This window comes from Oncorhynchus gorbuscha, linkage group LG23 (assembly GCF_021184085.1).
Source record: "Oncorhynchus gorbuscha isolate QuinsamMale2020 ecotype Even-year linkage group LG23, OgorEven_v1.0, whole genome shotgun sequence".
In the NCBI taxonomy this organism is placed as follows: Eukaryota; Metazoa; Chordata; class Actinopteri; order Salmoniformes; family Salmonidae; genus Oncorhynchus; species Oncorhynchus gorbuscha.
This window is the reverse complement of record NC_060195.1, coordinates 56,005,129-56,028,959: the sequence shown is the minus strand read 5'-3', so window position 1 is coordinate 56,028,959 and position 23,831 is coordinate 56,005,129. Positions and strand designations below refer to the sequence as shown.

The following is a 23,831-nucleotide window of genomic DNA, read 5'->3' as shown; positions in this document are numbered from 1 at the left end:
AAATTGACAGAGGAGGATGAATGAAGAGGGGGTGTAAGGACGAAGGAGGAGGATGAATGAAGTGGGTGTGAGGACGAAGGAGGAGGATGAATAAAGGGGGGTGTAAGGATGAAGGAGGAGGATGAATGAAGAGGGTGTGAGGACGAAGGAGGAGGATGAATAAAGGGGGGTGTAAGGACGAAGGAGGAGGATGAATGAAGAGGGTGTGAGGACGAAGGAGGAGGATGAATAAAGGGGGGTGTAAGGACGAAGGAGGAGGATGAATGAAGTGGGTGGATGAAGGAGGAATGAATAAAGGGGGGTGTAAGGACGAAGGAGGAGGATGAATGAAGAGAAGGAGGAGGAGGAGGAGGATGAATAAAGGGGGGTGTAAGGACGAAGGAGGAGGATGAATGAAGAGGGTGTGAGGACGAAGGAGGAGGATGAATAAAGGGGGGTGTAAGGACGAAGGAGGATGAATGAAGGGGGGTGGGATGAATGAAGAGGGTGTGAGGACGAAGGAGGAGGATGAATAAAGGGGGGGTGTAAGGACGAAGGGGGAGGATGAATGAAGAGGGCGTGAGGACCAGGAAAGAGGGATCAAGAGGGCGGGGTGGAGGGATAGGGGTGTGAGGACCAAGATGGAGAGATGCCGGAAGAGAGGTGTCAATCATGGCAAGGAGGGAAGCATCTTATGTCTGGGATGAGTATGTTTTAGTTTGATGTGCTGCTGACGCCATATTTATGTTTTCAGTGACACTTCAAGACCGACTGCAACTGACTTCAGTCTAAATTGTCAATGTTAAGTTGGTGGCCCTTAGAACCCATTGTTCCCAGGGTATGTTTCACATGTTGATGTTACTTTGACATTTGCGGCTTCTCAAATGTTTCTCAATATTGAACTGTAATAACATAGTTTTAACACTGGTACTGTATGTATTTGCTAGAAGACCGCGTATCATGTCAATTGATTTAGTTTATCCAGGATATGTTTTTTTTTTTTTTTCAATAAAAAATGCACTTTGGAAGAAAAATAGCTGAACCAGAAAACACCACCAAGTACAATGTTTTTCTTGTTACTTTATAGTTCTCACTCCATGCTGTCCCTCACCAGTTTCATAGGTTTTGTTTTATAATATGCCGAGGGAATGTATTGTGGAAAACAACTGTGGAACTATTGAACCTGCCTCCTGTTCTGTTTGTTTTAAACTATGCTTGTCAGTCCTGACGAGCCACTGTGGTTGTGGATTTAGCCACACTAGGTTCTCTTTGTCATTTCATACTGAAAGATAATTCCATTTTTATTCATATCTTTTCAAATCCATCCATCCATTGTTAATACTCTATTGAGAAACTATCAATTTGTCATTATCTCAAGCAATTGAACACTACTGTAGTTTATATTTATTATTCTAATATGAGCTGGTCAACATTACTGTAACTTGGAACTGGTGCAGAAAACGGATATTAGCACTTTTGTTGGTGTTTGTAAATAACGTCTAAGTGATGCACAATATACTATTTGCAATGTACGCAGTTCTGACATTAAATAAAAGGGACGTTGTGTCAACAAGGATGAGAATGTATTTCTGTAATTGTATTATGTAACATAGATACAAAGTTTAAGACATAATTCAATTGCGGGAGGCATATGATACTCATCACATGCTAGTAATATCTTTGTCATATGTGAGGTTGAAACACAAGGAACCCAGACAAATGAATAATTGAGGGTTGCTATAATAAACTTAGCAAAAAAAAGAAACTATTCAGGACCCTGTCTTTCAAAGATAGTTCCCATGCTTGTTCAATGAACCATAAACAATTAATGAACATGCACCTGTGGAACGGTCGTTAAGACACTAACAGCTTACAGATGGTAGGCAATTAAGGTCAGAGGTATGAAAACGTACGACACTAAAGAGGCCTTTCTACTGACTCTGAAAAACACCAACAGAAAGATGCCCAAGGCCCCTGCTCATCTGTGTGAACGTGCCTTGGGCATGCTGCAAGGAGGCATGAGGACTGCAGATGTGGCCAGGGCAATACATTTCAATGTCCGTACTGTGAGACGCCTAAGACAGCGCTACAGGGAGACAGGACAGACAGCTGATCGTCCTCGCAGTGGCAGACCACGTGTAACAACACCTGCACAGGATCGGTACATCCAAACATCACACCTGCGGGAAAGGTACAGGATGGCAACAACTGCCCAGTTACACCAGGAATGCACAATCCCTCCATCAGTGTTCAGACTGTCTGCAATAGGATGAGAGAGGCTGGACTGAGGGCTTGTAGGCCTGTTGTAAGGCAGGTCCTCACCAGACATCACCGGCGACGTCACCTATGGGCACAAACCCACCGTCGCTGGACCAGACAGGACTCAACGCTGTGCATTACAGGAAAGACATCCTCTTCCCTCATGTGGTACTCTTCCTGCAGGCTCATCCTGACATGACCCTCCAGCATGACAATGCCACCAGCCATACTCCTCGTTCTGTGTGTGATTTCCTGCAAGACAGGAATGTCAGTGTTCTGCCATGGCCAGCGAAGAGCCCGGATCTCAATCCCATTGAGCATGTCTGAGACCTGTTGGATCGGAGTGCGAGGTCTAGGGCCATTCCCCCCAGAAATCATTCCCCCCAGAAATGTCTGGGAACTTGCAGGTGGAAGAGTGGGATAACATCTCAAAGCAAGAACTGGCAAATCTGGTGCAGTCCATGAGGGGGAGATGCACTGCAGTACCAGCTACAGATTGTTACTTTTGATTTTGACCCCCCCCATGTTAAGTTTGTTGAAAATAAACGCAGTTGATAATGAGAGGACGTTTCTGAGTTTATTATTTAGGTTCTACTGACAAACAGGTTATGGTCACATAATTTTTTAAAAGAGGACCAAGTTCTAAGATCAGGTCATCCCATAACAGCCTGCTTTGACACCTGCGCTGTTTTAAAATTCAAATAGTGTTATTTACACATAGTGTTTTATTATAAATAAAACTGAAACTATTTGAGATACAACACACTGTACAAACTCTTAATTGTCAGTGTTACTGTTTTGCAATGAAATATTTAAAAGTGAGAGATAGCTTTCAGTAATAGACAGCAGAGGGCACTACCCTTGGCCTGGGGCGGCAGGGTAGCCTAGTGGTTAGAGCGTTGGACTAGTGACCGAAAGGTTCCAAGTTCGAATCACCGAGCAGACAAAGTAGAAATCTGTCGTTCTACCTCTGGACAGACAGTTGAAAGGTTGTAGGTTTCTAAGCCGTCATTGTAAATAACAATTTGTTTTTAACTGACTTGCCTAGTTAAATAAAGGTAAAATAAACTGTTGTCGTGCAAACAAGCTACAAATGTATGACATTCATTGGAAATTATTACTGTAAAAAATGTAACCAAATAGCTAATGTAGCTAGCAGAACCTTTTTTAATAAACTGTTGCTAGCTAGATGATATCATCACACATTGGATCGAGCTAGCTAGCAAGCTTCTTAACGTTTGCTGTGAGTACTGTACTTGGCTCCACGCATACAGTACGTGCGGGTTCATCGTCTGCTACTAGCTATAATACTCCTGTTGGAAGTCCAGTGTCCTGGCTCTTGATTTTTTTCAGAAAAAATCTGATTTGAGACGAGCGGCTGGATGCAGATGATTGGTAATTGGCTAACTAGATAGTTAATAACCCCTTGATACATTAGTGACAGGAATTGCTTAATGAGTTGACCGCTGATATTTGTTAGCATAATTTCAGTGTTTGCTGGTAGCTGATAGAGACAGTTAGCCAACGGAAGCTTGCTAGCTGGCTAGAGGTTCAGCGTTGATTTATAGCTTTAGCTGCATTTAATCAAATGTTAGCTAGCTAACTATTTAACACTACTGTTTTAACTACCTAGATAGTTATGTGTCTGTATAGCAAGTCATTCGTAATGTTTCAAGTTAGCTAGCTAGTCAATTTTGTTTAGCACAAATGCGACCTGGCTAGCTCTCATTTACTAAGCTTGCCAGCAGCTAGCATGGCTAAACCAATAACACTAGCTAGCAACTTTCACAACATGTGAAGTAGCTAGCTAACTAGCTCGGTAACTGACGTTAGCGAAGTAAATTCTGTATCGATGCTTCCAATAAAAATTAGGCTTTATTGCTTTAACGTTCGTTGTAATTCCCAGTTCAGTAGTCCACCTAAATACTATTGTTATTAACTAGCTACTCATTGTTACACTGACTGTAATTACACTGTGTTGCTTAGTTTGTGTTACAATGAGGTCTATTGTTTGCAGTACTTGTTATAATAGTTCTGTATCCCCTTTCTATTTTAGGTCTACAGGAAAGTGAAGAATTACTGAAGAATGAAGTACAATCATTTCAGCAATCCTCTTCTTCATCCTCAGTCCTCTTGTCCACAACTGATCATATTTGTAGTTTGATCTGGAACACGAGTGACCTAAAACCCCTGGACAGTTCCTGACTGCACTCTGTTATCTCTGCATTCTTGACTTCCCCGTGATTTCATCTCCACAGCATATTTTGGGGAAAAACATTACACACTTTCTGGGATATAGGAAAGTGTGTAATATATCTGGGATATAGGCCTACACTACACTTGAGATCTTCTCTGTGAGCAGACTAGGCCTATACATTTTTCCTTGTCTCGTGATATTGTGGGCGTTATACCATTGGTGAGACACGATGGAGTGGAATATGGAGTACTGTATGGAGCAGGTTATGCAGAAGGACCTGGGTAGGAGACTACAGGTGGGCCAGGACATCATAGACTCCATCCTGGACAAGGACAAGTCCCAGGTCCTGGAGCAGGACCAGACCATGCTGGACAGAATGGTGGATGGTGTCGCTACCAACTGGGTCAACTCCAGCAATTTCAAGGTATGGGATACCATGGGATGGCACTGTCACAGGCAGCTAAAAACTTGCCGCTATAACCATAAGGTGAAAGTGGCTGGTGTAACACAAGTGTAGGAAAGAATCTGTCACTCACTGGGACATAATTCAGCAATGGTGTGTGAGACTCACCTGGGGGGAGAATATAACCTACAGGCCCAGTGTCTGCAAACGTCACACAAAGGCTTGCTGTGCATAATATTAGGTGAATTGCTTTATAGGCCTACTTCATGTCAGTGATGAGCTGACCAGTGGGTTAGCTCCTGATGACCCGTTGATGGCCGCTTGGTACAATGGGGCTTTTAATAGATGGTTGTCATAAAGAACAGTGCAGAATGAGGTGGATGGACTCTAAACCACTTGGTGTCTGTGATCCCTGTGTATTCTAGTACTCAGCTAATTTGAAGGTCTTCTTGACCCCCAGATCCCACCAAAGTAGATCTCACCTTGTCAGTCCTAGATAAGATGTGATTGGGATTCATCAGATGTATCCTAAGCCTAGCTAGCCTACATGTCCAGCAAACCAAAACATTACATCACCCACCCATTCTTTCACTGTTAGGTCTTCAGCCTCAGCACAGGCACAAACACAAGATGAAGGCTGAGCGGTAAGGAATTCATTCTTCACCAAGGGGACGGTTATCTGTTTGTTGGCCTGAATCCTTTGTGTTTGATCTGTATCCACTCGAGACAGTATTCCCCTGGGGACATTTGTCCTGCAAACTCTAGCTAACTACAACATCACTGCACTGCGGAAAGGCTATAGTATAATATGGGACCCTGATGTTATCAGCAGAGCAGACAATTCCGCCCAGCTATTCAAACTCCACAAATGCTCAGACAGACTGTCAGGGGTCAGAGTCTCTAACTGCTTCTTCCATGTAAACATTGAGGTGGCGGAGCGGGACACTATCAACACTACACCTTGTTTTTCTCATGCTCTGATGTTGAGCAATCTATCGACTGAGCTCGAGCACGGGGTTCGCTTGCTTTGATTTGTCTGTGCTTTCAGGCTGGAGCTGACCTCTGAACTCTGTGTGTGATGAAGGGAGAAGCCATGTCAACAACTCTGCTGCCACACACACACGCGCACTCACACGCATAGAAAACAGCTTACCTCTCTCGCAGCGAATCGGAAAGCTGCACCCTGTGCTGCTCTAGAAACGGTGTCCGCTTCAATCAGAGTGATTACTCAGAGAGAACAGTACAGTAATGGGGACATGGATTCCCACGGCGATAGTGGTGAGCTTATTTTTACAAACTATCATTAGGCTACCCCAGATGAGACCCAGTTTGTCTGGTGTCTATCTACCAGAGCTGGCCCCCACAAGTAGAGGGGAGGAGAATGCCACATGAATGACTAAGAATCAATTAATAGGCCCCCTACGTGAAGAATGATCAGGATTTAGTTGATTTTTTTTATTTTTGCTTGCTTCTGTCATTGCCCTACTAGTAAAGACCAGTTTGTTTTTACTATCAGCGCCGGAAGTGCTGTGTTTTTGTTTCAGCATCAGATGGGAGTAGGTTGAAAGCTGTTGATGAAGAAGGAAAGGAAGGCAGGCCTAGTCAAACACTGCAGGACTTTCAGAGGGAGGGGGCACTGCAGCAGGCTCACAGCTCTACACAGCTGTTGACGGACAACCTGTTCTGAAATGGTGTGTTTTTGTGTCCTGTCACTTCTGAATAGACTTCAGCACTTTTTTTAAAATGTCAATTCAAGCTATTAACACATTTTTTATATTATGAATTTGTTGTTACAACCAGCAATAGTGTTGTTTGTGCAATGTGAACTTATCCACTAGAGGACATAAGACAGCAGGAAATGGTTCTCTTTCTACAAATATAAACCCTGAGGTTCCAAAAATTGCACCACAGCCCAAGCAAGAAGCTCAGGTGATGCGAAGGTGTTGATTATGGTGTTAGCAGGGATACTCTCACTACACGTTCATTGAGTGTCCCATACCACCCCAAGACAAGGAAAGTTACCTTCCCTGGTGCCAGCCAAGACCTAATCAAATCTCAAAGTGGTTTCCGACATGGTTAATATTTTATTTTCTACTGTAGTCCTACAGCAGCATCAGTACGTTGTTACAATATATATTATTTGTGTTTGAGGGCTTCCTTTGCTTTTAAACATTTAATAAAGGGAACAAAAGCAAGATTTTTCACATTACCCACAATCCTTTGCAACATCACTTGTATTTCAAAGGATTTATTTTTTTAATGTTATGCATTCTTTCTCAAAATGTCGTAACATTTATGCTTTTGTTGAATAGCCTATGTTATTTAGTTAGTATTTACATTTTTTATTTTGATCTTCATTCTTAGGTGGCTTTGTTGGGAATGGACATACTCTCAGCTTTAGTAACAAGACTACAGGAACGGTTTAGGACACAGATTGGAACTGGTAAGCTATCCCTGGCAATTGTATGCATTCCAACAAATGTTTATGATTCATCGTTTTCTTCAGTCAAAATCAAATCAAATTTTATTGGTCACATACACATGGTTAGCAGATGTTAATGCGAGTGTAGCGAAATGCTTGTGTCCTTGTCACCTTGAGTTGTTGTCACAAAATTCATATCTTTGTCCTTGCCTTCTTCCTCCCATTAGTTTTGCCGAGTTTGATAGATCGACTAGGCGACTCAAAGGACCAAGTCAGAGATCAGGACCAAGCTCTTCTACAAAAGATCATGGATCAAGCTGCCAACCCACAGGTAATGTCAGCACGTACTGTAGACTCACCTACGTGTTAGTATAGAAAATAAACGTTTAATTATTGAAAAAAACAGACTACAATAAATGTTTTTATTTGTATTCATTTGCAGTATGTATGGGACCGAATGTTAGGAGGATTCAAACACAAGAACAACAGGACCCGGGAGAGTGTCTGCATTTGCCTTATCGCCACGTTAAATGTGTAAGTTCATAATAGCCAGGAATGGTTTAAATGTACTATTTCATCTGTTTTGTCTTACACATTCTTTGCGTGCTTTAAAGAATATATGAAATGCTCTTTTCCTTACAGATATGGAGCTCAAGGATTGACCCTCAGCAAAATTGTCCCCCACATATGTAATCTTTTAGGAGACCCTACAAGCCAGGTATAGTTACATTATTTTAGACTATTCAATTATACTGAACAAAAATACATAAATGGAACAATTTTAATGATTTTACTGATTACAGTGCATATCAGGAAAATCAGTCAATTGAAATAAATTAATTAGGCCCTAATCTATGGATTTCACATGACTAGGCAGGGGTTCAGCCATGGGTGGGTCTGGGAGGCAGTAGGCTCACCCATGGGTGGGTCTGGGAGGCAGTAGGCTCACCCACTTGGGAGCCAGGCCCAGCCAATCAGAATGAGTTTATCCCCACAAAAGGGCTTTATTACTGACAGAAATACTCCTTGGTTTCATCAGCTGTCCTGGTGGCAGGTCTCAGACGATTCCGCAGGTGGAGAAGCCAGATATGGAGTTCCTGGGCTGGCGTGGTTACACGTGGTCTGCGGTTGTGAGGCCAGTTAGACGTACTGTCAAATTCTCTAAAATGATGTTTGAGGTGGCTTATGGTAGAGAAATTAACATTTTAATTATCTAGTAATTGCTCTGGTGGACATTCCTGCAGTCAGCACGCCTCCCTAAAAACTTGAGACATCTGTGGCATTGTGTTGTGTGACAAAAGTGCACTTTTTATCGTGTCTTTTTATTAACAGGGATGTAAACAAATTTGTGGCCATAATTTGAGAGAAATATGCTTTTTGTGCATTTGGAAAAATTCAGGGATATTTTATTTCAGCTCATGAAACATGGGACCAACACTTTACATGTTGAGTTTATATTTTTGTTTTGTATACATTGTGGTGTTAAACTGGATTTTAGACAACAGCATTATTGGTGTTTTAGAACTCTCTGGTGGTTGACCAACAGTGTTACAGATTCCATGTGAACTCATCAGACTTCAGTATTTTCCTGATACCTCATGTCTGTTTATTCCTTGCAATTAGCCTGTTTTGTAGACTTTTTCAAAAGGCTTTGCTCTGTCTCCGGTCATCACGCACTTCAACAGCATTTCCCACTTCCTGTCGGGAACAGGAAGCTGTGTCCATGGACCTCTCTTCCTGTACTGATATAGTGCCAGCCATCTTTTATCATTGTCCGTTTCATATGCATAACTATATTGACTATTAGTCAACAGGAGAGGATTTTTTACATCTCATTTTATGCTCATTCCAGACAAATGATTATGTCCGCAGAGTCGAGCGGTTAGTGGGCAGACCGATGAGTGAAGCCGTGTGAAATCTCCCCTGTTTTATTTCCTGACACACAGGTGCGAGACGGGGCCATGAACTGTCTTGTTGAAATCTACCGACACGTCGGGGAGCGGGTGCGGATGGACCTGGGGAAAAAGGGACTGCCACAGTCACGGTACCTTCATCCTCTGTTGTGTTTCCGATACCAAGGCTTTCTGTGGGAAGTGCAATTCCCATGACCCAGTTCTCTGCTATCACCAGGGAGCCTGACTGTCTGCTTTTAGGCTTGCGCCTCCTCATAAATGTATGATGATGCCTTTAAAACAATGTACTCTCTTTTGTCTTTCCAGGTTGAATGTCATTTTCAGTAAATTTGATGAAGTTCAAAGATCGGGGAACATGATCCTGTCCCCTGTCTCAGGTAAGCACAGTACTTCCTTTGCTCCCACTGTTGTACGTTCCCTCTATCCAACAACTCATGGAAACATTCCTCCCTTTCCATTGAGCTTTGTTATTATATTGAAATGTTCTGGTGTAGTGCAAGCAGTGCACTGGGATTATGACTATGCTTAGGGAGTTGATGGGGATCTCCTATCCAATCTGGGCCTATATCAATAAAGCATCTCAGAGTATGATTGCTGATCTAGGATCAGTTATTTGGCTTTTAGATCACAATGCATCAAATTATACACGGCTGCTATCTTCATTTGATCACTGCTGTTGCAGAGAATTTTCCTGCCCAGCATGAAATGCCACTTGTAGTGTATTTGAGGTTTAAAAAGGCTTCTAAAGTTGGTCATCAACCCCTACGAACGTGTCTATTAATGATGATGCACATAATAATTCACATTTCCTGTTGCTGCAGGATTATTTTCCTGCTGTGAGAAACTGGTCAAATTAAGATGAGACGTATGTACAGGTGGGGACCTGATCCTAGATCAGCACTCCTACTCTCAGACGCTTTGTGGATACAGAACCTGGGCTCAGATCACTCAGAGCTGGACAGAAAACCAACATCGGGGAAACCAGTTCCGTGTCTAGGCTCTTTCAGAAGAGAACAGTTAGTATGCACTGAGCAGTCTCTCTGCAGAAATGCAGGGCTGCAGGCAGGGGTCAGATTCTCCTTTCAGCTGCTCTCTATTGGACATGTTCTTATTCTGCGCACAGGGTAGGGCCTTGCCCTGAAGCAGCAGTATTGTGGCAGGACCGGCTGATATCGGAGCTGTGTTCCTTTGTTGCTTCGGCCGTATCATGTTCGTCTCCACAGGCCTGTTAAGTCTGGGACATAAAGGTTCTACTAATTGCTGTGGTCACGAGGCTTCACTTTCATCACAAGAGTTCACCCTGTAGAGATTAGATTCGAGCTGCTGTAATCTCTGCTTTCATTGAGCAGGCTGAACGACTTCATATCAAACCTGAGCAAATTGGCCAAAGCAAGGTGTCATGCTGGTTCTTTTATGGTAGTGCCTCATTGACGTCATCGACCGACCTCTCATTGGCGTTTTCTAGTCACCTAGTGGGGCAAAGAAAGGGGAAAACCCTTTGCTGTCGACACAGTTTTTTCTCCCCCTGTGCGGCTCGAAGGTTAACCAGGCATAAAGGCAATGCCTTGGCCTTGCCTCTTTACCACACCAGATACTTCAAAGGGATGCCTCTCCTGTGCAGCAGACAGCTCATGAATGTCAACTGTCCAGGCAAGTGGAAAGAACCTCTCTCTCTGCCCTGGAATCCTGTGTCCTACTCATTTGGTAGCAACCCGATTGAAACGGGGAGGTATTACATCTGAATTTGTCCAATGAGAAACACTCATTTTCATGTATTTTTTTTATGGCGTGCACTAATTAATACTGGATTTGAATCTGGGCTGGTGAAGGGGAAAGGTAGAGAGGCTAGGAAGAGGCAGCAACACAAGGGACTCTGCCGCAGGCTCTTATTTCGGAGAAGAGAGTGGTGTCATTTTGTCGTCCGTGCGGTCACAAGACCTAGCTAGAGGGGAGGGGAAGGAGTAGCCCGGAGTACAGTAGGTAGACACAACAGAGCAGAGACAGACGGCATTGTTTGTCCTTATTGCTCACTGTTACTTAGCTCTGTTTAGTGTGTGGAATCAACAGCCCTGCTATGACCACAGGAGAAGGTATGGATCTCTTTTCACTCTACAAAGTATAGCTACTGCGTGGGCAGATGTGCTATAGTCGTGTTTGCCTTGGGATTATTAGCCTATGTTATGACTATGCGTATGGTGTTTACCGGTGGCCTCCGTAGGTAAATGAAAGGAAGCGATGTTGGTGAGAACCGCAGGAGATTTCATACAGGATGTTTCTCTTTCTTTCATTTCTTTATAAAGGAAATAGTTTGGGCTATTTATGTTACTGTGTTTGACATTGTTGAAACATTATACGAAGATGATGTTAGATACAAGGCAAATTAGGCCTGGTTCGTTTAGCTCATATTCCTCCCCTTTGGAGAACTTGGACACGTGTCTTGGTCAGAAGAAAGAGAGGAGGACTGAATGTTACTTCTGTCTACTTCCTCATCACTTCCTTGTTGCCAGTAGCCAGTCAAGTGCTCTGTGAATACTTGTGAACCACAAATTATAAATTGGGGGCACTGAATGACTGGCAGAGGTGCCTATTGTCGGTAGGGTAGAGTTACAGCTAGCTAGTGCTTTCATAATATTTAGTATTTTTTGTATTTTATTAGGCTCCCCAATTAGCTACAGGCAAACCTGCAGCTACTCTTCCTGGGGACCATACAAAACGTAAAACCTGACCTATTACATAACATTAACAGACAATTCCACTGAACTACAGAACTACATTAAGCAACATATTACATAACATTAATAGGCAGGTACAGAACTAAATAAATTCAAATACATAACAACATTACAATACATAGCATTAATAGACATGAAGTACATACATTTAAAATAAGTATACACACACTTTCATGTTCTTATGCCTTAGCAAACCATGCAATAATAACAGCTACGCTGCATTCATTCATTTTGTTACAGTTTTTTACTGTTACAATTGCAGGTCCTGATCCTAATCTCTCAGAACCAGTTGTTCTGCAAACACTGGCGAGAATCTCACAACATTAGGAACCCGTTTTGAAGTCAATACTATTCATAATGATAACGTGATTCATAGATTCTGCTGAATGCAATTGCACCGAAAACGGCAATGGAGATGCTACAATTCCTCCAGCCAAGGCTTCGACCACAGTTTTTCACCCCAGCAACTGTGCCGTTCAGCTCTTAAATGAGCTACAGATGGCGTTTCCTCCCCCGTTCAAGGCTTCAATTTAATCCTTCACCTCAGTAACCATGTTGGAGTTTTCTCCAGCCAGCCAGAGTTGTCATTACTGTCAGAAGGGCTTCATCTACGTCATTCGCCTTGTCTTGTGCATAGAAATGAACCAAACCAAACATTTGCCCTGTTAGTCTACCGTGTTAGTCTACCGTGTTAGTCTACCGTGTTAGTCCACCACCCGTAAAGGCTTAGCTAAGGTTTAGTGCGTGGCCTTTTGGACTTATTAGTCAAATGAACAAAGTCCCCTGATTTTTTTTGGAGTTTCCTCCGGTTCTTTTTACGGAGTTTCCTCCTGTTCTCGTAAACTTGTTTTGCATGTCCATTTTCATTACCACACCACACTCACACCCAGTAGCATCCACCAGCCACACACAAAATAATAATACACTTTCATGAAACTTTGCTCTGCTGACTAACAGCAATAAGCTGACCAGCCTATCATATCATTTGGAGCAGTACATTCCTACTCTACCGAGGCCTTTGCTTACAAATGCTTTCTCTGAGCATGCACTCTTGTCTTGAAACCAAAGGCACATCCTATCTTTAACTGGAAATCCAAACACCAAATGTGCTTGCGAGGGAGATGCTACAGCTACTTAGGTCCGAGGCACTGTGGACTGCTGTTTTATTTGTTTTAAGAAAGCGACTTTTTCTGCTTGCTTCAGTGATCTGAGATGGCAGGGAGTTCCACGCTACAGTATCATGGCTCCTATATATTAGGGTGCATTGCCTTGAATTCGTTTTGGGCTTCAGGGACTAAGAAGATACTTTTAGTCGCTTGCCTTGTGGAGTATGAATGTCTGTGTTAGTTGATTGAATAGACAGTTAGGAGTTTCAAAAACGTTAAGTGATGCAGACAATTTTCTTCTCTACTTTGAGCCAGGGAAGGTCAACATGCTGTTGACATTAGCACTCTTGGAACATTGCGAGACGAGACGTGCTGCCTGACCATATTACCGGGCAGGAGTCAAGATGCCATTAAAATCGAGCCTGTAGGACTTGTTTGATCAGCTGTGTGGTAACCTAGTCCTGACAGTTTACAGTCTAAGGTGACACCGAGAAGTTTAGTTTTCCCAACTTGTCCTATAGCCACATGTTTCATAACCAGATCCAGCTTAGGTCTACAGAAGGGGTCTCTGACAGGATGATCTCCAGGCCACCTATGAGTAGCTTGCCAAACAATTCTGAAAGTACATGCAATTTTCATGTGTTTCACTGCAACCTGTCATTTAACAAATCACGCAAGTATCAGACAGCGCAAGCTCCCAGCTACTATCTAATCAACGCAACATTGACATTTATCCCACCCCTGGTTAGCCACTATTGGCTTAAAAATGAAAACTTAACACAATATCGACCAATTAAGGTCCAGCAATATTGCCCATCTGTCTGTGTGGTGCATTTGTCTATCACTCCATGTGTAGCCAGTTGGTGTGATGACCGTCTTGTGGGTTGACAGAAATGCTTTCCCCAACACTATCTCAATTAAATGTTATATGCAAAGTAGGCTTACCTGGCAGAAGTATATCATGAGGAAGTATATCATTTGTATGTATTATTTGTTATTTTCTATTATTTGTTATTTTTAACATGAACTGAAAAGCAGCAGTGCAGAACCATCACTAGACCGGCGCATGTCACTCGCTAGATGTGTAATTAAAGGGAAAATATTTGTTTTGTTTTCTTCCAGACCTAAAAAAAAATTGCCTTCTGATGTGATTTAACCAATGACATTGACTCAGAACATCCAATTCCATTTTTCTCTATGAACACTTGTATTTTTGAGAGTGAAAAATAATAATAATCTAAAACCAGGAAGAACACAAATAAAAAAAATCCCATTTTATAGAGCCCCCCTTAAGAGTGGTTTATTAACCATTATTTTACCAGGTATATTGTCAGAAAACAGTCCGCTACTTTCTCTTGTAGAGTAAGGAACAGGGAAGAGTTGCAGGGGAGAGGAAAAGAGAAGAATGTTTCTATTTGAAAGCCAGAAACATTTTTGTAGCTCGTGACATTTCATATTTTTCAAGTGGCTCTCCTGATCTAGAGCTTAAGGAATGATTTGTACTGAAATACTATGCTCTTAGATATATTCAGAACTAGTTTATTGTTGGCCACCAATTCTGAAACTAACTTCAACTCCTTTGTTTAGAGTTGCAGTGATTTCGCTAGCTTGTTTAAGGCTAGTGGTAAATCATTAGTAAAAATAGAAAACAGTAACGGGCCAAGACAGCTCCCTTGCGGAATTCCACAGTTTACATGTATTAGATTAGAGAGGCTTCCATTCAAAAAAAACTCTGTGTTCTATTAGATTTCCATATCCTTGATCAAAAGCTGAGGGTGTAAAGCCATAACACATACTTTTAAACTGCTAACAGATTATGGTCAATAATGAAATTGGTCTGCTGTTAGAACCAGGAAGGGGTGGTTTACCATTCTTGGGAATAATAATGACTTTAGCTTCCCACCGGGTCTGAGGGAAAAAAAAAATATTCAAGCTCAGATTGAAGATATGATAAATAGGAGCTGCAACATATTCCCACTACCATCCTCAGTAGCTTTCCATCTAAAATGTCAATACCAAGTGGTTTCTCATTATTAATGGCCAGCAGCGTAGCCGCGTAGCCTAGTGGTTAGTGTTGGACTAGTAACCGGAAGGTTGCGAGTTCAAACCCCCGAGCTGACAAGGTACAAATCTGTCGTTCTGCCCCTGAACAGGCAGTTAACCCACTGTTCCCAGGCCGTCATTGAAAATAAGAATGTATTCTTAACTGACTTGCCTGGTTAAATAAAGGTTTAAAAAAATTGTTCACCTCTTCCACTCTAACTTTATAAAAAATAAATAATGAAAATGTGAATTTACATATTGCTTTTCTTTCATGATAATGGAGATCTAACCAGAGTGAAGAGAGTGCCCGTATACATGGGATTGGACATGTAGGCCTCTTCAACATTCATTCATTCAGGCCACACCGGATGAATTGTTTTGATGCTGTCTTCGTTTCACTCCTATTTGTCTCGTTGATTGTGAGAAATGACTCCTGAAATGTATGGATTTTCTTGCAGAAATGGCATTCATGCTTGAAACGAATGGGGCTGCTGAATTGTGCTGCTCCTGTGTTGTCCGGTGCTCGAGTAGCTCGTTCCCCGGTGAGAAAGTCTCTCTGTGAGAGAATGGCTGGTTTGTGTTCAAGGTATCAGATGGTGAAGAGGAAGAGCTAGTGTGTTGATAGTAGGTGTCCTCAGGTACCGTGGAGGTTAATGGAGCCTTTTCCTCAGAGGTACTATAGGTTGAATTCCACAGTATCACTTTCAGGTTGAAGCTGTTGTTGCTCTCTTGTCAGACAACAACTGGTGTGTTTATCAGGTGGGGCACTGCCATCTAGGGGATGAATTAGGGAATGTCTGGTTTTTGTGACATTACTGCGTTATACAGCAGGTCTCATGTGCTTATGATTCATTGCTGATTTTGTTGTATTCTTTTAGGATGCACTCATGCATATTGACCTGGAACCATAGACAACTATTTTAGACACATAACCTATGTTCTTCGTAGCTTTAACGAGACAGGGTGTTTTGCATTCAGACAAGTTGTATTGCCCTTGCTCACACAGAGTCCAGGGTTTTTCTGCATAAAAAAGTATTAGGCGGGGCTCCTAAGTGTTTTTTCGCATTGGAAAAACGTTTTCAATGTAAAATTAAAGGAATAAAAACGAACAATCACCAAAATTAACGCTAGACAGTCAAGGAAAATCAAAAATTCCCCAAAAGATACATTCAGGAGTATTTTTGTCATGGCATGGGGCCCCCATTGATTTTGTTATAATGTTTGAGTCACTCAGATAGCAAAAAAAAATCTGGAAATTTGCTTTAAAACAGCTTCTGAAGTTGTTTGGACTGTGACCGAACCATTGGCCACTCCCATGGCCACACCTACCAACTAAGGCCCGTTTTTTTAATCCAGCAAAAAAACACAGTCTTTATTTACAATGCAAACAATGCTAATCCTGAACCTAAACTATACTCTAGCATTTGCATTCAGCCCATCCTTCAGCCGTGAATTTCCCTCCATTTTGCTCTGCTGTCTGTGTTGACAAAATCGGTTAAGGAAAATGATCTTGAAGGACAGAGAATAACAGCCTGTAGATGGAGTGTGATATTCCCTCATGTCTCTCACTCTCCGGTGATGGCGCTAGGCTCACTGACCTGTTAAGATTGAATTCATGGCTCATCAGTTTCTGTCTGGCTCCTCCCACTCCCAGGCTGGGTGTCATATCATGGTGATAGAGAGGGTGTGTCCTTGCCTCCCCCCCTGTGGGAGGTGGAGCTACCCATCTGCTTTCTCTGTCTGCTCTACGGGCCAGCTCACTGTGCTCAGTAGGGGGGTGGCACCTAGAATCACAGCACAGCAAGCGCTTGTGTGTTAGTGGGAGAGAGTGTGAACTGTGCAGCAGGAGGGCAGCAAAGCCTGAGCCACGGGTGCTCACGCACCAGAGAGGGGAGAGTGTAGCTGTCATTTGCTAGCTGCCTGCAGCGAGGGAGCTAGCTGGGAGACCTGTGGAGACCGGAGACTATGTGGAGGGGGTCTGGACTGGACTGTCTGGCGACATGCTGAGGAAACTCGTCTGCAGGAGGATCTGTGCCTGTAAGCTCTGCTTCTCTTTCTTCTTGACACGTGGTGGGGGGTGGAGGTAGAGGAGAGACCCGTTGTATTAATATTAATGAGCGCCGTGGAGGAATGTGGGTCAAGTCAACAGTGTTGAGGGAGTCACCTGTCACTAAGATGAAGATTGAGAGATTGGGGACAGACAGTTGAACAGTGACAGACAGGAGAGGACAGCTGGGTACAGAGTACACGCTATGAAGTCTGATGGCTCAGACATTCTGAAGGCTATCAGTAACAATGTCTGTATTTTATGAGCTACCCTCATCACAACTGGTATTGATGACAGCGGTATGCTCAGAGCTGGGTTTTATACCAGGCTGGTTTATTAGACGTTCACCTCGTTGCAATGGGGAGAGGAACAATGTGAGGTAGACGACACACAACTGATGGGATGCGTTGGTGTGCTGCCCCTGCGTTGTGTGGACCTCTGAATAATGCATGGGGTTGTGTTTCATCGATTGCTGGCCCGGCAGATGACTCTGCTCCCTCCGGGCCGACTGACCGGGACTGACAGTTCACCAATGTTTTGGAGTGGGGGTGGGGGGTCATTTCACTTCACCTCCACAGCATGAGGGCGCAACCACCGGTTACCGGAATCAGACCTAGACATTTGACAACAGAATGTACTCCGATGACCCCTCCCCCCAATGTGTGTGTGTTTGTGTAAAGGTCATGCCAAAAGGTCATGCAGGCTGCTGCTGAAATGTGTTATTGTTGTAGGAGGGGGTGGGATTGAGCACACGGCACTGATATAAAACATTCTTTGTTTGTTCAGTACAGTCAGCATTCAAATTGTGCCAGAGTGGAAATAACTTGAATTCTCTGTTTTGCCTTCCCTCCCAGATAAGAACTTTGAAGATGATGATTCAGTGGACGGGGGGCGGTCCTCCTCTTCTAAGGGCCCGTCGTCAGGGAAGAAGACAGTGAGCATGGGGTCGTTCCGTAGGCCCAGCTCTGCTTCCAGCACCAAATCAACAGGTGAGACGCCCTTCCTGTTCGCACCAGCAGAGAGTGTGTTGGTGATGGAACGGCGAGCCATGTGTATTTTTAACATTGTCAAATTGTGATTTGCTCTTTCTCCTACCACAGTATTCCGTTCATTTGCTTCCTCAAGAATCCCTGTGTGTTTCTGTGTGCGTCTGTCTGTGTCTGTGCGTGTGCATTCTTATGCTTTTTAGACATTATGATGACCGGATTATCTAGATAAGCCTTTATTTGGCAATGGGTAATAACAGGGCTCAGCAGTGCGAGCATTTTACTCACATATGCACATTGAATTATAATTTAGGAGCACCAGTGCACCTAGAAAAATGAATATCTCAAGTACTTTTCATTGTGCTCCTAAATTTCTTTGTGTGGGCCTACATTTGTCAACTTATGCGTGCTCCTTGTAAAAAAAAAAGGTCAGCGCAGAGCCCTGAATATAATGACCTCTGTCCAGGATTTGTGTGGAAGATAATTCACTGTGGAGCTGTCTAGTGTCTATCTGTACCCTTGGGACAGTGCAGATGGTGAGGATTATGTGATGATGTAATGGAACCAGAACACAGAGAGAAACAGAATACAGATTGACAGAAACATGGGATATTGAGAATTGAGCGTGATATGCCCTGCGTGAATCCCATAAGGCTGCAGCCAATCCAAGATTCATATTTGTGTGAAAAATAGATTCATGTGTGTGTGAATAGTAGCCCACTAGAATAGCTTTCTGGTAAAGTTAACAATTCGACCTGGTGCTCCTCTGCTTATATCAGGGAGAGATGGTCCTAGTGCGGCTGCTGCAGGGGCTGTGGATGAGGAGGACTTCATCCGTGCCTTCGAGGAAGTGCCCGCTATGCAAGTACGTGTTCGCTCTCATAACAAAATCAAAACTCGTTCCGCGCTATTCTCGCTTGGGCACGTGAAACAGGCCCTATGTGACAAGCCATATATTAAACCCATTAGCTTCCTCTTCAGTGGTTCTTCTTCTCTCCTCCTCTCAGCTTTTCTCTAACAGGGAAATGGAGGACGCCATGACCAAGATCAGAGAGGTGCTGGCTGACGACAAACGAGACTGGGAGCACAGAGTCACTGCGGTAAGGAGACGACCAACCAATCGGCCCTCACCTCCAGATGATTGATCCACACTAGCGTACCATTTGACGCCATGTATTGGCCATGCATTCTTGAGTGCAGATTTTGGATTGTAGCCACTGACCATTAAGTGGCTGTTTCTATGAAGCAGCCACGTCTATCATTTGATTGGAAGTGTGACGCCGATTGACAGCTTGCTGCGTCTCCTTCTTCTCCAGTTGAAGAAGATGCGTTCTCTGCTCCTGGCGGGGGCGGTGGAGTTTGACGGTTTCTCCCAGCAGCTGCGTCTCACGGAGGCAGCCTTCAAGATGTCCTCTAAAGACCTGCGCTCTCAGGTGGTCAGAGAGGCCTGTATCACTCTGGGGTAAGGAGCCCTCCGGTCCTATCCTCTTACTCACGGTTTCAATTCAAATCAAACAAAGCTTTATTTAACGTTACCGAAGCCATACTGTTATTACGTCATACAAACTAATAACACACACACTTTATTGTACAGCCCCATCAGTAGAAAATAAGATAGCATTCATTATAACTTGTCTCCGTGTCCATACGGTCCCTCTATCCCGCAGCCACCTGTCCTACATCCTGGGGAACAGGTTTGATCATTGTGCTGAGTCCATCATGCCCACTCTCCTAACCCTGGTCTCTAACTCGGCCAAGGTCATGGCCACATCCGGAATCGCTGTCATACGACTCATCATCAGAGTGAGTGAAGTTATTTACATTTGAAATAAGTAGAGTATAATTAGAATGATATATATCTTTATTTTAGGTGGTAGATCAGCCTTAATAGTGCAGATAGATTGTAGCTTCCATCAATGTAATTGTGTGCATCATTTCCAATTTGGATAAGTGTGTATGTGTGTGTGTGTGTTTAAATATATATATCTATACATACATACATACATACATACATACATACATACATACATACATACATACATACATACATACATACATACATACATACATACATACATACATACATACATACATACATACATACATACATACATACATACATACATACATACATACATACATACATACAAATCTTCCTCTAACCTCCACCTCTCCCATCTATTTCTGATGTCCTTCCTCTAACCTCCACCTCTCCCATCTATTTCTGATGTCCTTCCTCTACCCTTCACCTCTCCCATCTATTTCTGATGTCCTTCCTCTAACCTCCACCTCTCCCATCTATTTCTGATGTCCTTCCTCTAACCTCCACCTCTCCCATCTATTTCTGATGTCCTTCCTCTACCCTCCACCTCTCCCATCTATTTCTGATGTCCTTCCTCTACCCTCCAACTCTCCCATCTATTTCTGATGTCCTTCCTCTACCCTCCACCTCTCCCATCTATTTCTGATGTCCTTCCTCTAACCTCCACCTCTCCCATCTATTTCTGATGTCCTTCCTCTAACCTCCACCTCTCCCATCTATTTCTGATGTCCTTCCTCTACCCTCCACCTCTCCCATCTATTTCTGATGTCCTTCCTCTAACCTCCACCTCTCCCATCTATTTATGATGTCCTTCCTCTAACCTCAACCTCTCCCATCTATTTCTGATGTCCTTCCTCTACCATCTATTTCTGATGTCCTTCCTCTAACCTCCACCTCTCCCATCTATTTCTGATGTCCTTCCTCTAACCTCCACCTCTCCCATCTATTTCTGATGTCCTTCCTCTAACCTCCACCTCTCCCATCTATTTCTGATGTCCTTCCTCTACCCTCAACCTCTCCCATCTATTTCTGATGTCCTTCCTCTACCCTCCACCTCTCCCATCTATTTCTGATGTCCTTCCTCTACCCTCCACCTCTCCCATCTATTTCTGATGTCCTTCCTCTACCCACCTCTCCCATCTATTTCTGATGTCCTTCCTCTAACCTCAACCTCTCCCATCTATTTCTGATGTCCTTCCTCTAACCTCCACCTCCCCCATATATTTCTGATGTCCTTCCTCTACCCTCAACCTCTCCCATCTATTTCTGATGTCCTTCCTCTACCCTCAACCTCTCCCATCTATTTCTGATGTCCTTCCTCTACCCTCAACCTCTCCCATCTATTTCTGATGTCCTTCCTCTAACCTCCACCTCTCCCATCTATTTCTGATGTCCTTCCTCTAACATCCACCTCTCCCATATATTTCTGATGTCCTTCCTCTAAACTCCACCTCTCCCATCTATTTCTGATGTCCTTCCTCTAACCTCCACCTCTCCCATCTATTTCTGATGTTCATCCTCTAACCTCCACCTCTCCCATCTATTTCTGATGTCCTTCCTCTAACCTCCACCTCTCCCATTTATTTCTGATGTCCTTCCTCTACCCTCCACCTCTCCCATCTATTTCTGATGTCCTTCCTCTAACCTCCACCTCTCCCATCTATTTCTGATGTCCTTCCTCTAACCTCCACCTCTCCCATCTATTTCTGATGTCCTTCCTCTACCCTCCACCTCTCCCATCTATTTCTGATGTCCTTCCTCTAACCTCCACCTCTCCCATCTATTTCTGATGTCCTTCCTCTACCCTCCACCTCTCCCATCTATTTCTGATGTCCTTCCTCTACCCTCCACCTCTCCCATCTATTTCTGATGTCCTTCCTCTAACCTCCACCTCTCCCATCTATTTCTGATGTCCTTCCTCTAACCTCCACCTCTCCCATCTATTTCTGATGTCCTTCCTCTACCATCTATTTCTGATGTCCTTCCTCTAACCTCCACCTCTCCCATCTATTTCTGATGTCCTTCCTCTAACCTCCACCTCTCCCATCTATTTCTGATGTCCTTCCTCTAACCTCCACCTCTCCCATCTATTTCTGATGTCCTTCCTCTACCCTCCACCTCTCCCATCTATTTCTGATGTCCTTCCTCTACCCTCAACCTCTCCCATCTATTTCTGATGTCCTTCCTCTACCCTCAACCTCTCCCATCTATTTCTGATGTCCTTCCTCTAACCTCCACCTCTCCCATCTATTTCTGATGTCCATCCTCTACCCTCCACCTCTCCCATCTATTTCTGATGTCCTTCCTCTAACCTCCACCTCTCCCATCTATTTCTGATGTCCTTCCTCTAACCTCCACCTCTCCCATCTATTTCTGATGTCCTTCCTCTACCTTCCACCTCTCCCATCTATTTCTGATGTCCTTCCTCTAACCTCCACCTCTCCCATCTATTTCTGATGTCCTTCCTCTAACCTCCACCTCTCCCATCTATTTCTGATGTCCTTCCTCTACCCTCCACCTCTCCCATCTATTTCTGATGTCCTTCCTCTAACCTCCACCTCTCCCATCTATTTCTGATGTCCTTCCTCTAACCTCCACCTCTCCCATCTATTTCTGATGTCCTTCCTCTAACCTCCACCTCTCCCATCTATTTCTGATGTCCTTCCTCTACCCTCAACCTCTCCCATCTATTTCTGATGTCCTTCCTCTACCACTCAACCTCTTCCCATCTATTTCAACCTCTCCCATCTATTTCTGATGTCCTTCCTCTACCCTCAACCTCTCCCATCTATTTCTGATGTCCTTCCTCTAACCTCCACCTCTCCCATCTATTTCTGATGTCCATCCTCTAACCTCCACCTCTCCCATCTATTTCTGATGTCCTTCCTCTAACCTCCACCTCTCCCATCTATTTCTGATGTCCATCCTCTAACCTCCACCTCTCCCATCTATTTCTGATGTCCATCCTCTAACCTCCACCTCTCCCATCTATTTCTGATGTCCTTCCTCTACCCTCAACCTCTCCCATCTATTTCTGATGTCCTTCCTCTACCCTCAACCTCTCCCATCTATTTCTGATGTCCATCCTCTAACCTCCACCTCTCCCATCTATTTCTGATGTCCTTCCTCTACCCTCAACCTCTCCCATCTATTTCTGATGTCCATCCTCTAACCTCCACCTCTCCCATCTATTTCTGATGTCCTTCCTCTACCCTCAACCTCTCCCATCTATTTCTGATGTCCATCCAGTTTGATTTCTATTTGCCAAATATGTGTGTACATTCTACAGACACAGTTTATTTTACATTTCTTATCTTGTTGTTTATTAGTCCCAACAGTTGAATTGAGTTGAGTTTGAATTGAGCTGGGTGGTTCAGTTGAGTTCAGCGTCAGTCAGACAAAATGGCCGAGTTTCTAGCCTTTCTTTGTTTAGAACACTAACTCACATTTGTCCTACCCGAGGGCTGCAAACGACATTCCGCTGCATTCCGATGTGGGCGTTCATTGTTGGTCGTTGCTTGCGATTGTTCTCCAAAGATGCCTCGTGTGTTGCTCACTCAATCTGTACTAGAGCAGCTAGTAACTCAACGGGTATAAAACTGGACCAGTGACACGAGGATGACTATATTTCCGTCTTCTCTCTGTCTTCCAGCATACACACTACCCTCGTCTCATTCCTATCGTGACTGGCAGCTGCCAGTCCAAATCTGTGGCCGTGAGAAGGTAAACAAACAAATTGCCTCAAAGTCTTCTCCCTAATCACACTCTAGCATGAGCGCCTGTTTGTTTTCCCTGACTGTCTTCTTGTTCTATTCCCAGGCGCAGTTTTGAGTTCTTGGACCTCTTGCTACAGGAGTGGCAGACCAGCTCTCTAGAGAGGTTCGTTTAAATGGCTGCTACTAGACAGGCCTATGAACTCATA

The 23,831-nt window shown here is 43.7% G+C and overlaps 1 protein-coding gene and 1 non-coding gene across 12 annotated transcripts in view; one reads left to right on the top strand and one right to left on the bottom strand.

The window, feature by feature from the left end:
- The first annotated feature begins 3,482 nt into the window (after positions 1–3,482).
- Positions 3,483–23,831, top strand: part of LOC124011410 (CLIP-associating protein 1-B-like) — a 43,231-nt gene continuing 22,882 nt past the window's right edge. For 6 of the 11 annotated variants that reach the window (XM_046324760.1, XM_046324759.1, XM_046324754.1 and 3 more), the window contains exons 1-15: positions 3,484–3,633; positions 4,295–4,859; positions 7,203–7,281; positions 7,488–7,591; positions 7,703–7,794; positions 7,903–7,978; positions 9,207–9,304; positions 9,480–9,550; positions 17,956–18,090; positions 18,867–18,952; positions 19,095–19,187; positions 19,404–19,549; positions 19,755–19,890; positions 23,562–23,632; positions 23,729–23,788. In XM_046324760.1, the coding sequence (XP_046180716.1) occupies positions 4,665–4,859; positions 7,203–7,281; positions 7,488–7,591; positions 7,703–7,794; positions 7,903–7,978; positions 9,207–9,304; positions 9,480–9,550; positions 17,956–18,090; positions 18,867–18,952; positions 19,095–19,187; positions 19,404–19,549; positions 19,755–19,890; positions 23,562–23,632; positions 23,729–23,788 (1,442 nt within the window). In that variant the 5' untranslated portion in view covers positions 3,484–3,633; positions 4,295–4,664. Of the gene's footprint in view, positions 3,634–4,294; positions 4,860–7,202; positions 7,282–7,487; positions 7,592–7,702; positions 7,795–7,902; positions 7,979–9,206; positions 9,305–9,479; positions 9,551–17,955; positions 18,091–18,866; positions 18,953–19,094; positions 19,188–19,403; positions 19,550–19,754; positions 19,891–23,561; positions 23,633–23,728; positions 23,789–23,831 lie in introns of all 11 variants that reach the window. The other 5 variants (XM_046324761.1, XM_046324751.1, XM_046324753.1 and 2 more) reach the window with 1 other exon arrangement.
- LOC124011722 lies at positions 6,728–6,857 on the bottom strand. Its single transcript, XR_006834620.1, has one exon. It is a non-coding gene; the product is annotated as a U4atac minor spliceosomal RNA (small nuclear RNA).